The following is a 13,514-nucleotide window of genomic DNA, read 5'->3' on the forward strand; positions in this document are numbered from 1 at the left end:
GAGGACTGATTTGGGTAAATATGGTGGTGGACAGTAGTTGGTGAGAGCAGGATTTCAACTTCAAGAGCAGGTCACTGTCTCATTCTTGAAAGAACTGAGATAAATTTCACCGAAGGTAGGCATGAGCTTGGTAGACATGGTCTCAGCCAAAAAGATGAAGTTCTTGTATGAAGATGCTGACGTAAAAGGTCAGAGCAGGATGAGCAGCAAAATTGTTTCTGAGTTCCTTTGTTAATAAACTAGACCAGGGTATGTTTTCTTTTGGCCGAGAGTGGAATTTACTCCCAGATAGGGTTGCCAGCTTTAGCAAGTGAAAATATTGCATGGTACATACTTACACTGAAAAAAGGCTTTGTTATTTATCTGAAATTCACATCTCACTGGGTGTCCTCTGTTTTTCTGACAGCTGTCTTCCCAAACCATAAGGTGGAAGCTGCGACTGCATGTGGGGCTGAAGAGTCCCAGCCCTGGAAAAGGAAAGATGGAGGGGGGAGGGGACAAGGACCCACCAGGCCATTTGGAAACTATGTCTGTTCCGTACACTTTTGCAGTTCCCGCTATACCTAAGGTGGTAACATGGAGACAGATCTAGGGCAGGACATCTCCCTTCTCCTTGTGCCTTGTCAGGAATGTGCCATGTTGAGATGGTGTGTTAAGCTCTGGAGTTGCAGCAGGCAGATCCAGTGTCTTAACTGTTTTCCCTAAAAACAAAACAGAGCAATACCAATATTAATCATAGCTCCTTGTTAAAGATGAGATATGAAGTCCCATATCTCCCTGCTTTAGTAAGAGAACAGATCACTGCCCAAATGGCAAAGTTACCTTGAAAGTTAGAGCCTCTGTTCTGTCTCTTGGATATTTTCTAGGTGTGCCCAGCTATTTACATGCAGTCAGGCTGAGTCATGGAGGTCAGGGACCTGGTACCATCCATCTCTCTACACCCATAATTGAGGGTGGATGTTACAGCACACTGAACGTTTACTTTGTCTTCATATATCCATCCACCACATGTTTACCAAAACCTATGCTGCATCAGGCACTATGCGAGGCACTTTGGAATCAAAGATAAATTTCACAGCCCTGCCCCTCATAGTTTGGCAGGTGAGGTGGACATGTGACAGAACATCGGCAATACAGCAGCTTAGGTGCTGCGGTAGACAGACATACAGACAGCGAAGGGCCTACAGAGGAGAAGGGCATTGCCCAGTATAGATAGGGGTGCGAGAATACTTAAAAGTCAGTGCTGAAAGACAGCCAAGGAGTGGGTGGCATGTCCTTGGATGAGTGACGGTGTTACATTCATGGGGGGAGAAGCAGAAATGACATAGCAGCTCTGGTTACAGGAGCTTCAAGTAGTTTAATATGACCGAAGTATTAAACACGAGCATTGGGTTGGGGAGCAAGTGGGGTCAAGGACATCGCATGCCTGCTGAGGACATTGACCTCATCCCAGGGCCATTGGAAACCCATAGAAGATTTAAATAGGGAGGTGACCTGATCAGAATTGTGTTTTTGAAAGATCACTCTGGTGGCAGCTAGAGATGGGACTGGAAGGGTGCCAGACTGGGCCAGGATGTATTTACCATTGTAAAATTTCCTCAGGAAATTTGGAATCCTTTGGTGGTCCTAAGGGGGCTTTCCAGTAGCTCCCAGAGCATCCCTTAGTAAGTGCTCACTGTGTATCTTGGGAAAAGTGTAAACATACCAGGGAACATAGCTCTTCTTCTAGTTTGACACAAAAATGCTGGATCTAGGGTGTGACCTCCAGTATGTGAACTGAAGTCTCTCTCGCCTGATATATGGTGGTTCTCTCTGTGTGTTTGTGTGTGTGTGTGTGTGTGTGTGTGTGAGAGAGAGAGAGACAGAGACAGAGAGAGAGGAGATGCGTCCACGTTTCTTTGTTTCTTCCTGGCCAGCCCCACCAGTACCTGGGTGATTGAGGGCCTGGAACACGTACACCTCACCCACGCTGAAGGCACCTCTGGTAATGGCACCTGGCCCATATGCAGATCTAGCTCAACTCGGTGCTGACATCAGCTGGTTTGTGGTACCTCAGCGTATTTCTGGGTTGCAAATGAGAGTTTCTTAGTGCCGGGCTCACTTGGGCTGTCACATCAGGTGATGAATTCTCCGCATCAATGGTGTGCTGCTAAGGTAAGCGCAGAGGAAGAACGGGAAGGAGAGGAGGAAGGGACAGGCAGAGTGCAGCCCAGTGACCACTGGATTTCCCACAGTGAGGGACAGACAACTGCAGGTGGCTTCTGTGCCTCTTCAAAGAGGGTGAGAGAGAAGGGAGAAGTCAGGGCTTCGGTTGCATTTTTGTGCTCTTGTGTCTTGTCAGGAGAAATCTCAAGGCTTTTCCCCTCCACTGTCGCCCCACTGTTACCTCAGTAGCCAGCTCCCCCGCCCCCTCAGCTGGGCATGTTTCACCTTGTCTGTTAGATGACATTCTGGCAAAATCTGGTGTACATCAAATTAGGCACCAAATTCATGAGGGTGGGGCATAGAGTAAATACCCATTGTTTCTGTTCCTGAATCACTTTGTACCTGAATACCGTTAATTTCTGTTTTGAAAATCCCAATTTTCTCATATAGGAAACCTGCTGCATTGTGTCCTAATTTTATATTCTCTTAGCTTCCCCCTCTGTGAGGTCTCAGGTTGTACCTGCTGCTAGCTTAGGCTTCACCTAGTAGAAGGGGTAGATTTGGTCTTGCTGCACAAGCCTTGCCTCCAGAATTACAGGTAGAACGGGACGCTGATATAGATAGAGTCTTTTCCACTAGGGATGTTTTCAGAGATAAAAAGGGCCTGTTTGGTTTTGCGGTTTTCACCCTGCACCCCTGTAAGCTGTCACTAAGGTCCCTGACTTCAGCATCCTGAGGCATGCACCTTTCTATGATAGAGGTTATACTTTGCATCTGAAACTGAAGGCAGGTGTTGGAGTGCGGGAGGAAAAGGAAACAAAAGTCGCGTTTCCCGTCACCGCGCACGGCTGTTCACCAGAGCATCTTCGATTCTCACTGCTCCCGGAGATAAATAAACACACAAAGGTGGCGTTTCCTACTTGATATTCACCAGCAGTCGAGGACGACGGAAGGAATTGCTCCCCAGGGTTAACGTGGCAGTAAGCGAGGTCAGCTGTTTCCCAAGACGAAGCAGCCTCTGAACGCCTTACATTAAAGCTGGAACGATACAGCTGAAGCAGCCAAAGTGATTTACGGGAAACCGGTTAAGTTGGCTTTGCTCGCAGTTTCTGATCTTGTGGACGTTTTAGCAGCAGCGGCACCAGAGAACATACCATTGTATAAAGCACCTCAGAGAAAAGAATTCCTCACCTTTTCTAGTTAGACATGCTTAATCCAAAAAGTGCTTTTGTTTATCTAACTTGAACACCGGAGGCTAGAGTGTCCTAAATTCAGCAGAAACTTGGTGGTTCTGTGATGGAATTCTTACCTTCCACGTGGGAAGCCTGGGCTTGATTCCCAGCCACTGCACCTTATGCATGACCACCACCTTTCTGTCCTTGGAGGCTTGTGTGTTGCTGTGATGGTGAACAGGTTTCAGCAGAGCTTCCAAACTAAGATGGACTAGGAAGAAAGGCCCGGCAATTTACTTCTGAAAATCAGCCAGTGAAAATTCTGTGGTTTACAACAGTCTGATCTGCATCTGATCATGGGGATGGTGCAGGACTTAGCAATGTTTTGTTCTGTTGTGCGTGGGGTTGTCATGAGTCGGGGGCCGGTGGACGGCAGATAACAACAAGAAGGCCGTAGCTGGGATATCCTCAGGTAGGGTGCCGGTTTGCCCTGGCCTGAGGTGTTTACCAGGATATTGGACTTTCAGTGCTAACACAGGGAGAGTCCTGGGCAGGCTGGGAGGATTGCTCACACTGAGGTGTGTGTCGGTGCATGGGTGGTGGTGGGGCCTATGGAGGGGGGATGAAAAAAGGGAGCTAATGAGATTTTTTTTTTAATAGAAGATTTTTATGTCTTCTTCATTAGGCCAACTGGCATAATTAAAATGCAGGTTTTGATATCAGCTTGAACTAATCCTTGTCCTGCCATCTGTGAGTTCTCTGTTGCCTCTCATATAGGAAACCTGCTGTATTGTGTCCTAATTTTATATTCTCTTAGCTTCCGCCTCTGTGAGGTCTCAGGTTGTACCTGCTGCTGGCTTAGGCTTCACCTAGTGGAAGTAAGGGGTAGATTTGGTCTTGCTGCATAAGCCTGCCTCGCAGAATAACATGTAGAATTGGACACTGATACAGAGTCTCTTCCACAAAGGATGTTTTCAGAGATAGAAAGTACCCGTTGGGTCTGAGAAAGAAACCTTTTTAGGGAAAGAGATCAAATGTCTCCTGTTTGAGTTGTTTCTGCGCAGAGATGGCTCAAAAAGAAGTCTCTGAGAACCTTCTGGGCTATAGAATGCCTTGCACATTCCTTTCTAATGAAACAACACAGAGCTAATTTTCTTTACTAACAGCTTCATTTGGGGCACCACTTATTTTAATGGAATTAAGCCTGACTAAATAATGGTAAGAGTGGTGATTTGTGAGCAATGTCATAAAACTCCTTTGTGCCATGTGCTGTGATGACATGGGTGCTGACTACTTTCAGAGAGCTCCCTCATCTGCTTGCCTCATACCTTTCCGACACCAGGTCGATTCTAAGATGCATGGCTTTTTTTTTTTAACTTGTGGTTGCTATGAGTCAAAATGGACTTGACGGCAACAGGCTTGGTTTGGTTTTTGATTTGCTTTCTGCTTCATGACATGTTTCCTTAAAACCCCATGCTGCTCTGCTATGCAAACACACACATACACACACACACACTCCCCTAACTATCTGGTAAGCGTGCACATATAAAAATGATTATTAGGACAGACAGACTGCAAAACGCTAACAGGAATTATCTCCGATTGGTAGGATTATGGGTGTTAAATTTTGTTTTTATGCTTTTCCTATTTTACCTCTTCCTTTCATAATCAGAAAACATAAATGACATTAAAGGATTTTCTTTGGGAAAAGGTAAACATAACTGACTTTCTCAATCTAAAATGGCACGCACCGGCATGTATGTTCTTGGTTGGGAGGTGAGGCTAAGATATTGTCGCCCCCAGTGACAAACCCGCATTAAGGAATTCCATTAATTCTGTTATTGATTCCAGTGATATGACAGAGCGCTGACCTCCAAAAGCTGTAAAAGCCTTCTGTGACAAAGGAAAAAATTCTCCTTTCTCCCTCCTCGTGCTCTGTCTAATCTCCCATCACAAACTACAGGAGGAAATGTCTTCTAAGGAGAAAGGGAGTGGGAGGAGTTACCTGCTTAGATTAGGAGGTAGCAGAGATTTGAACCCAGAGCAGGTATTCATCCATTCAGTATTGAGGGCAAGTATTCTTATCATCATTTCCCAGGACAACCTCTCATCTTCTTTGGTATCCAGATCTGTGAGTGACCCGCTCCTTCTTAGTGAGGTTCGGACAAAAGTCTACCTTTATGCCGAAGTAACTGTGGGAGCTGCTTCGAATTAAAATCCTGGCTTTCCTGGGAAAATTGGAGCATCATTTGAGTGAGCCAATGAAAAAGAAAGCCAAATGGATGAAAATGGTAGAGAAAAAGATTTGAAAGTTAGAGGCCTGCTTTTCTCTTATACCTTCTGCTTTCTTAGGAATGAAATGTGAACAGACAGTTGCTACTGCCTATTAAGTGCCAGGCACTCTCCTATGTACTGTGAATTATACAAAAATTTGGAAGCCATAACCGAAACCCGTTACCACTGAGTGAATTTTGACTCATAGTGACCTTATAGGACAGAGTAGAACTGCCCCATATGGCTTCCAAGGAGCTGCTGGTAGATTTGAACTACCCACCTTTTTGTTTAGCAGCCGTAGCTCTTAGCCACTACGCCACCATGGTTTCCATAGACACCATGGCCCTCCCCAAATGGCACCTGTCCTATCTACCCTCAAAATTTCCAAGGGATTAAAGGAGAGGAAAGTGCAATAAAAAATCATTTGCCAGGGATGCCTAAGACCTAGTCTATTCAAGATTAACAGTATTCCCAGAGTTGAGGTGTATTAACTCCAAATGAACATAATGATGGGGGAGGGGACATTTTAGCACGTTTATATTTCAATGCTTTAAACCATATAAACAATCATGAATTATGTATCATGAATTAACCACTATAGTATATCATTCCTCAACTATTTTAGTGGCAAAATCTATTTTGAAAAGGGTGGCCATTAAAACAAATCTGTTTGAACGATTCCGTTGTTTGCATGCTTCTGGTATGAGAGTCTTGGAAAAATGATTTACAGATGTGGATCAAACTTGTAGTTTCCCGTCTCACCACCTCTTTAGATATATTCACTCAGCACAGTCCTTATAGTCTTGGCACCATTGTTTTGCCTGTTATATTCACCTGAATCACCCTCTGTACTTTTCAAGGCTCACCTCGAAGAGTACCTCCTCCCTAAAGCCTTTCCTGATGCTCCAACAAGATGTGATGTTGCCTTCATTTGAACCTTCATAATAACTGGGTTCTACCATTTTTTTAGGTTCTATCTTGCATTCTACTTCATTCATGTCCTTGTCTTAACCCCCTCCTTGAGGATATGAACCTTAGTCACTCATCATTCTATACCCAAGAGCATATAGTACAGAACCTTGCACAGTACAGGAATTTGGAATCCCATAGACATGTGGACCATTCAGAGCTAGAAAGGACCTTAGAAACCATTTGGGCCAACCTTCTTGTTCAAAAGGGGAAACCAAGGCCAAAGAGGTGAGGGTACTTTGGCAGGGTCAGCAACTAGTTGTTGCCAAAATCTGTACTAGAATTTGGGTCTCTTGACTTGCAGGGCAGCTATCATTCCACGACAGCACACACAATAACCATCTAATGGCTTAAACTGAATTCAAACATCTTTAAGGAGTATGAACACACTACACAAGTGGGAGGGGTTAACATTGTACCCAGAGGTTCACTGGGAGGACCTTAACTCATCTGAGGGTGGTGGGAATAATATCAGCAATAGTAACAGCCCATTTGACAAGTGCCCTATTTTCCAGGCACTGTGCTAGGTCCTTTACACAAGCTACCTCATTGTCATTGTCTGCTCAAAGGCCACCAGATCACAGAGAACTGACTTCTCTCCCTTTTTCCCTTCTAGGCTAATGGAGGTTGGCAGGATGCTACTACCCCTTCATCAGTGACCTCCCCTACAGAAGGCCCTGGCAGTGTTCACTCTGATACCTCCAACTGATCTCCCCGCAATCGCATCCCGGCTGACCCTGTGCCCCAGTCGGGGCAGGGGCAGGAGGGAGGGTTTCTCTCCCAACGCTGAAGCGGTCAGACTGGAGGTCGAAGCAATCAGCAAACACAATAAGAGTCTCCTTCTCTTCTCTTCTTTGGGATGCTATTTCAGCCAATCTGGACACTTCTTTATACTCTCTTCCCCCCTTTTTTTTTCTGGGTAGAAGCCACCCTTCCCCTGCCTCCAGCTTTCAGCCTGGTTTTGTCATCTTCCCTGCCCCTTTCCCTCTATCGTAGACTTCCTGGGTCCCTGCCCTGTATTACATAACGGAAAGATATTTTCAACAATTAGCGAAATTTAAAGAGGAAAAACAATGACAGAAAATAATAAAAGTGCTTGTATGTTTTCATGCTGGTGGTTTGAGGAGCCAAATTTACCTCACTCATATCCTTCACTCCCAATTTTAACAGGCAATCATTCTCTGTTTCTCTCGTTACTCTCACTACCTCTTAGCAGAAATATGCCACATTGCCCTACTTGCTCCAGGCCTCCCTTCCCCATCTTGCTTTTCCTTCCCCAGGGACAATCCTGATTGGAACACTTCCCTCCTTTTCTTTCCCAGTCCCGGTTATTCTTTGGAGACTGCCATAGCTGAGCTTTTAAAGCCACCACAGTTTCCAGTTACAGCTCTGCTAGGTTGATTCTCAGGCAGGAAATCAGGCACCAGGGGAGGGCACATGAACAGGAAGAGCAGAATTCCCACAGGCTTTCTCATCCTGCCAACAACATCTCTTGGTTTCAGAGGCACAGTCATTGGAGATCACTTAACACTTAGTAAGCAATATTTAGACCCTCCTGCAAAACCAGGTCAAAGTTAGGCATGATGATAAATGTACCATTAAGGGGTAGAAGGTTCTTACCCTGAAACTTTTCAACTATCCCTTCACACACACACACATACACGCACATGTAGGTGCTTGCACAATTTCACACATTCTTTTAGCCAAGATCATTCACAGGCCATATGCAAATACATAACTTAGCAACCATTAGTAGCCAGAGCACTATGCACTGTGAGCTCAATAGAGGGAATTACTGTCGACTCTGAATGAAGGTCACTGACACAAAGAAGGAGTATGTGTCTGGGGTTTTCATAACCTGTAGCCCCAACAGCATGCACATAAACAGAACAACATATACAGGACTTGACTGTGATAAAGGTCACTTTCTAGTGTTAAACTATACCCATTGCTGCCACCTTTGGAGCTCTCAGGAAACCACACACAGAACTAAAAATGTCTAGACTAGATTTGATTCTGTTTAGTTTCTGTTTTAATCTTAGGGACATTGCATTAATTATCCAAAGTGTTATATGACACCATGCTCTAGACTCATGACCTTTTGTTCTGGAGGAAAGAGCTGCATCAGAACATGGCTCAGGCTTTTTTCTCGTTTAATTTGAAAACCTAATGCTCATGGGAAAAGAGGAGGTAATATATTCACTGGAACCATCACAATGATTTTTATTCCCTGGGATCATTTAAAAGAGAAGACTATGTGCTATAAAGTTAATCTCCAATGTCATCTTCATGGTTGATTCTGCCAAAAATAAAGATGGCAGCTCTGTCTCTTGATTAAGTGAGAGGTGGCCAAATCTATTGGTGTCTCAGTTTCTTCATCTGTAAAATGGGGGTGCTTTTGCCTGGGTCACCAAGAGGCTTCTAAGAAACTGAGGAAATTTATTTCTTCCCAAGTAAATGTAAAGGGAAGTCGTGTCTCAGATAAACTTAGGGCCCATGTCATGTAGGAACAATAAATGGTTTTCCTGCTCTAACTTCTAGTTCCCATCAGTGCCCTGGTATCATCATCATGATAGAGAAGGGTTATTGTTCATTGTATGGTTTTGATTCATTTGGACAGAATGAATTAGGATATTCATTAGGATAGTGAAAGCTTTCCAAAATAAAAAATTAGGACCTGGTTCTCTTAGTTTGCGCTTAAATCCAAAATGTGGCCTTGTAAATTCTTAGTTCCATGTCACATTCAGTCTGTTTGAGAAGCCTCTATCCAGGTAGAGGTACAAGACCCTGAGGGGTGAGGCTGGCCAGCTCACAATGACATGGAAATTCCTCATGTCACTACAGTAATCCATAAGAAGTGCTCCTGTGTTGTGTGTATGGGAGGGAAGGGGAAAAAGGAACTGCTCCATAAGAAACTCCAGGATATATGTATTTGAAGGAAATGCAAAGAGTAAATATTTGGCAAGATGGGATTATGTCTTGATGACTGAGCACTAAAAGGGCCATGTCTACCAACCTGTGCCATGACCAGAAGAGGGTTAGATAAAGGGGCAGTAAGTTCGGGTTTTTTGGTTAGAAGGAGCATATTTGTCACAACTCTATAGTGATTAGAAACAGCAGAGAGCTATGTCTTAATGGCAGAAATATATTGAAACTACCCCTTGCATTTAGGCAAAATACAAAGACACAAAAGGGTTTTCTTGGAAACAGGAAGAATGATTCCAGATTTGGGTTGAATGACACATTTTAGATGAAATGATGAAAAAGATCAGAGCAATGCTGCACTTGCACAGGCAGTTTCTCTCACTGAGTAGTTTTTATTGGTCATCACCTCTCACAGCATTGTCCCCACGCAGCACGTCACTCAGACGTCCTTGTATCCAATGCCTTTCCCACAACCTCCCCTCCAAGTCCACTATCACTTCCAACATGGCAGCCATGCTCTCTCAGCGTTAAGCCAAGCATGGGCACACTGGCAGCGGAAGGATGGGAATGGAAATAACCAGGCCTCTGGAAATACAGCCGCCTGTAGGAATTCACATTAAGTCAATCCTACAGGTACCAAAACATGCCCCAGGATTCCTTCATTTTCTAACTCAAGTAGGAGTGCTCCATTTTTCCTTACAGCAAATATCCTCTGAGAAATGGTACTAGACCTCGGGTTTGCTCACCTTGTAACTCTTCACTATTTCCTCCTCTTCATTCCCGATTCCTCCCCCTGATGTGGAATTGACTCTACTCTCTTGACGTACTTTTGCCAAGTGGCGCTTTCTTTAAATTTGTTTTGCTGTGGTGGTGGTTCCTTATTTCCTGGTTGCCTTTTCTCATACATATGTTTCCTCTCTTTCCTTCTGCTTTTTATTTTTCTGCCCAGAAAAACCTGACTTCGATACCAAAAAAGATAAAACTACAGAAACTCAAATTTAAAAAAAGAAACAAAAAAAATACTCAACAATTCTTTCAGCTTTATTAACATTTTCCATTGTTTCTTGCGACTTGTGTCTCGTTCTTTGTAGTATTGATGATGAACATTTGATAATGAATGTTCTTGTATATTCAGATAAAGAAAAAAAAAAAAAAACCAAAAAAGCGGTCTGAATTTAATAGTGTTTATAATAAAAAATTTTAAAAATGACCCTCATAGCACGCAAAACAGGACGGGGAATTTCCCCTCTTCTTTCTGTGACAATGCGCATCATTCTTGCATTAGTTTTTAACACCGAACTACCTACATTCATCATTTCCCTCATTTTTCTTTATTTTCTTGCATTTGTGAATTAGTTCAAGAATGCTAGAAAAGTGTCGAGTTGTGCACATCCATTTCCTGTTTCACAATGTTTAAAAGTGACAGTAATTCATTTTGTAAACTTAAAAAAAGAGAAAGGTTGGAATAGTGAGCTTCGTAGGTACAACCTAACACGTTATTATGTTTATTAACTTTGAGACCCAGAAATCTTTTCTTTATCCCTGCTCTTAAAAAATACAAAAAAAAAAAAAAAAATTTGTTTTGTGTTATTTTTGGTTTGTTTATTTGGGGGGGAGCTTCTTTTTTGTCAGGATTATGATCTTGCCATTTTTATTCCTTAAATATGTATACGAGGTGATGTGAAAAGATGACATTGGCCAACTGGGCTGTCACTTTGTTCTTCTTTGCTTCAGAATTCAGTTGACTTCAAAAAGATAAAGCCTGTGTGGAGGCTGCATTACACACCTGCATTTCCACAGGGTGAGACACTCCTGATAAAAATAGTTAGGGACCTGAGTTCTCCTTTTGACCATTTAAAAATTCAGTGAATCCATCCAAGGGATTTTTCATGCTGTAGGGAAGGTTTTTGCCTTTGATGATTCTGAATATCATAACAAGGTGCTTTCTTTTCTGTCTCACTGGCTAATAACAACATTCCACAAGGCCTCTTCAACCAGAGCGTTTTTCTTCCAGAGGATGGTGCAATGGGCACCATTGGCCAGGTAGCCTAGATCCAGGAAGCAGTCCCTGGGGCCCATCTGCCTGCTAATTCTTTGAGTCCTGGTTTAGATGAAGAGTTGGTGAGCTCTTGTGCCTGTCTCAACGTACTTATCGAGCTGTAGTTTTGATGCTTACAGTGTAAGTGTGATTGGCAGTACACCTCTCATTAACCTCTGATTCAAGTGGCCGCTTACAGCAAATTGTAAGACTGGGTTGATTTGGGATGTTTTTATTAGTTGTAAGAAAAAAGAAAGCCATATTATCTGGAAGAAACATTTTTAAAAAAATCTTTCATTCAATAAATTCTTAAGTGTTCAGAAATCAGGCAGAGCCTAAGGAAGAAAAGTGAAGAAAGAATGCAGAACTGTGAAGCAATTCTTCGGGAAGTGTCTCCATCCAGCACAAGCACTCTTGTTTATAAGTCACAACAAAATAATGACAAGCTTTTCACATCACCTTTCGTTTCAATCCCTTGCTCAAAGTTTTCTGGAAACTTTTATTTTTTGTAAACAACATTCAATGTTTTCCCGCTTTCTCTCTTATTACTTACTTTCTTTGGCTTTGAAAAGTTTTTAATTATTTTGAAATGCTTCTCCTTTGGTTATTGATTTTATCCTCCCTCTCCTCTCCCCTCCCCCCTTTCTTGTTATTCAGAGTATAAACCTGCAAAGCTCTGCTCTGTTTTGGTTTTGAAAGTTTAAGCTTTTCTGCTTCTGTGAGAGCACAGGCTTCTGTCCTTTTTGATTCCAACTGAACTTTTGTGTTCTCTAATGATACTAACACGGTGTAGGTTTTACAGTCTCCTAATTTGTACTGGTAATGCATATTCCAAATAAATAGTTTCTTTTGTTGCAAAAAAAATACATAATACTTGTATTTTGTGTAAATTTCTTTCTACATGCTGACCACATGTCTTCCCCAAACTAGGACTTGGTTAGTGTGGATTATAATTTAAACTGTTACCCTAATCATTTTAATCTACATACCTCATTTAGCGAGGTGAATGACCTCATGAGTCAACTACATCCTCGCCCATGAAAGAGAAAGGAGAAAGGGATGGAGTAAGGGAGGGAGGATCTCTTCTGGAAAAACGTTCGCTACCATGACTGTGCGGCGGTAGGGCAGAACACCCCAACTTACCTGCTTGTCTGTGACCCTGGTTGTTATCTCCCCAGCACTGGATAAAAGAACTATCAGAGAGACTTCTCAACATATTCTAAGTTCCTAAGTCATGATCGTTGGCCCAGTTGTTCTTGCCTTCCCTTTGTCTGCTGTGATCTGGTCATAAGAAAAATTGTGGTACCCAACAAATGTGTCAGGGGAAGAAATATAAGTTACAAATAATAGTTTTAGGTTCTCAGAAGTTTGCTAGATGTAGCTCCTGTAGATTTGCACACCTACCATCTGCTTACTCTGCCATCCCATATAAGCATCTCTTCTAGTAGCTTGTCTGCACTCCCATTGAGCCCCTGCCCTTTGGGGCTATAGTCTGTTAAAGTATGGTGTCACAGGGAGTTCTGACTGGTATTCCATTTAAGCCCTCCACACCTTCCTCCGTGCCTCAGACTTTAAAACCATCTTCCCATTCATGGAGTGCCATGGAACTTCTTGTCTGACTTTTGACATATTGTTCCTCTAGAGGCACCACATGCGTTGTTTTCTCATTTTCATGTTGTAACTCTCTCAGGTGGGCCCTTGGCTGCTAACCAAAAGGTCGGCAGTTCGAATCCACAATCTGCTCTTTGGAAACCCTACGGGGTAGGTCTACTCTGTCCTATAGAACCACTGTGAGTCGGAATCGACTCCGCAGCAACAGGTTTGGTTTTTTTGGTACTCTCAGGAGGCTCTATCCAGAATCTCCATGAGGCAGGTATGTATTGAAAGTTGAGGTACCAGTCACTCATCTCCTCATCCATCTTGTGATTCTAATTAACAGAAAATAGACCAAAGGAATGGAAAGCCAAGAGGGGATCAAATTATCATTTTCA

General features: G+C 43.1%; 1 protein-coding gene across 5 annotated transcripts in view; it reads left to right on the plus strand.

Moving 5' to 3' along the window:
* Positions 1-13,514, plus strand: part of PBX1 (PBX homeobox 1) — a 415,683-nt gene that overhangs the window by 356,704 nt on the left and 45,465 nt on the right. Inside the window, exon 9 of one of the 5 annotated variants that reach the window (XM_049881106.1) lies at positions 7,177-12,395. The exons of 2 other annotated variants lie outside the window; for them this stretch is intronic. In XM_049881106.1, the coding sequence (XP_049737063.1) occupies positions 7,177-7,269 (93 nt within the window). In that variant the 3' untranslated portion in view covers positions 7,270-12,395. 2 more of the 5 variants (XM_049881108.1, XM_049881105.1) reach the window with 2 other exon arrangements.

Source organism: Elephas maximus, chromosome 3, assembly GCF_024166365.1.
Source record: "Elephas maximus indicus isolate mEleMax1 chromosome 3, mEleMax1 primary haplotype, whole genome shotgun sequence".
Lineage (NCBI taxonomy): Eukaryota > Metazoa > Chordata > Mammalia > Proboscidea > Elephantidae > Elephas > Elephas maximus.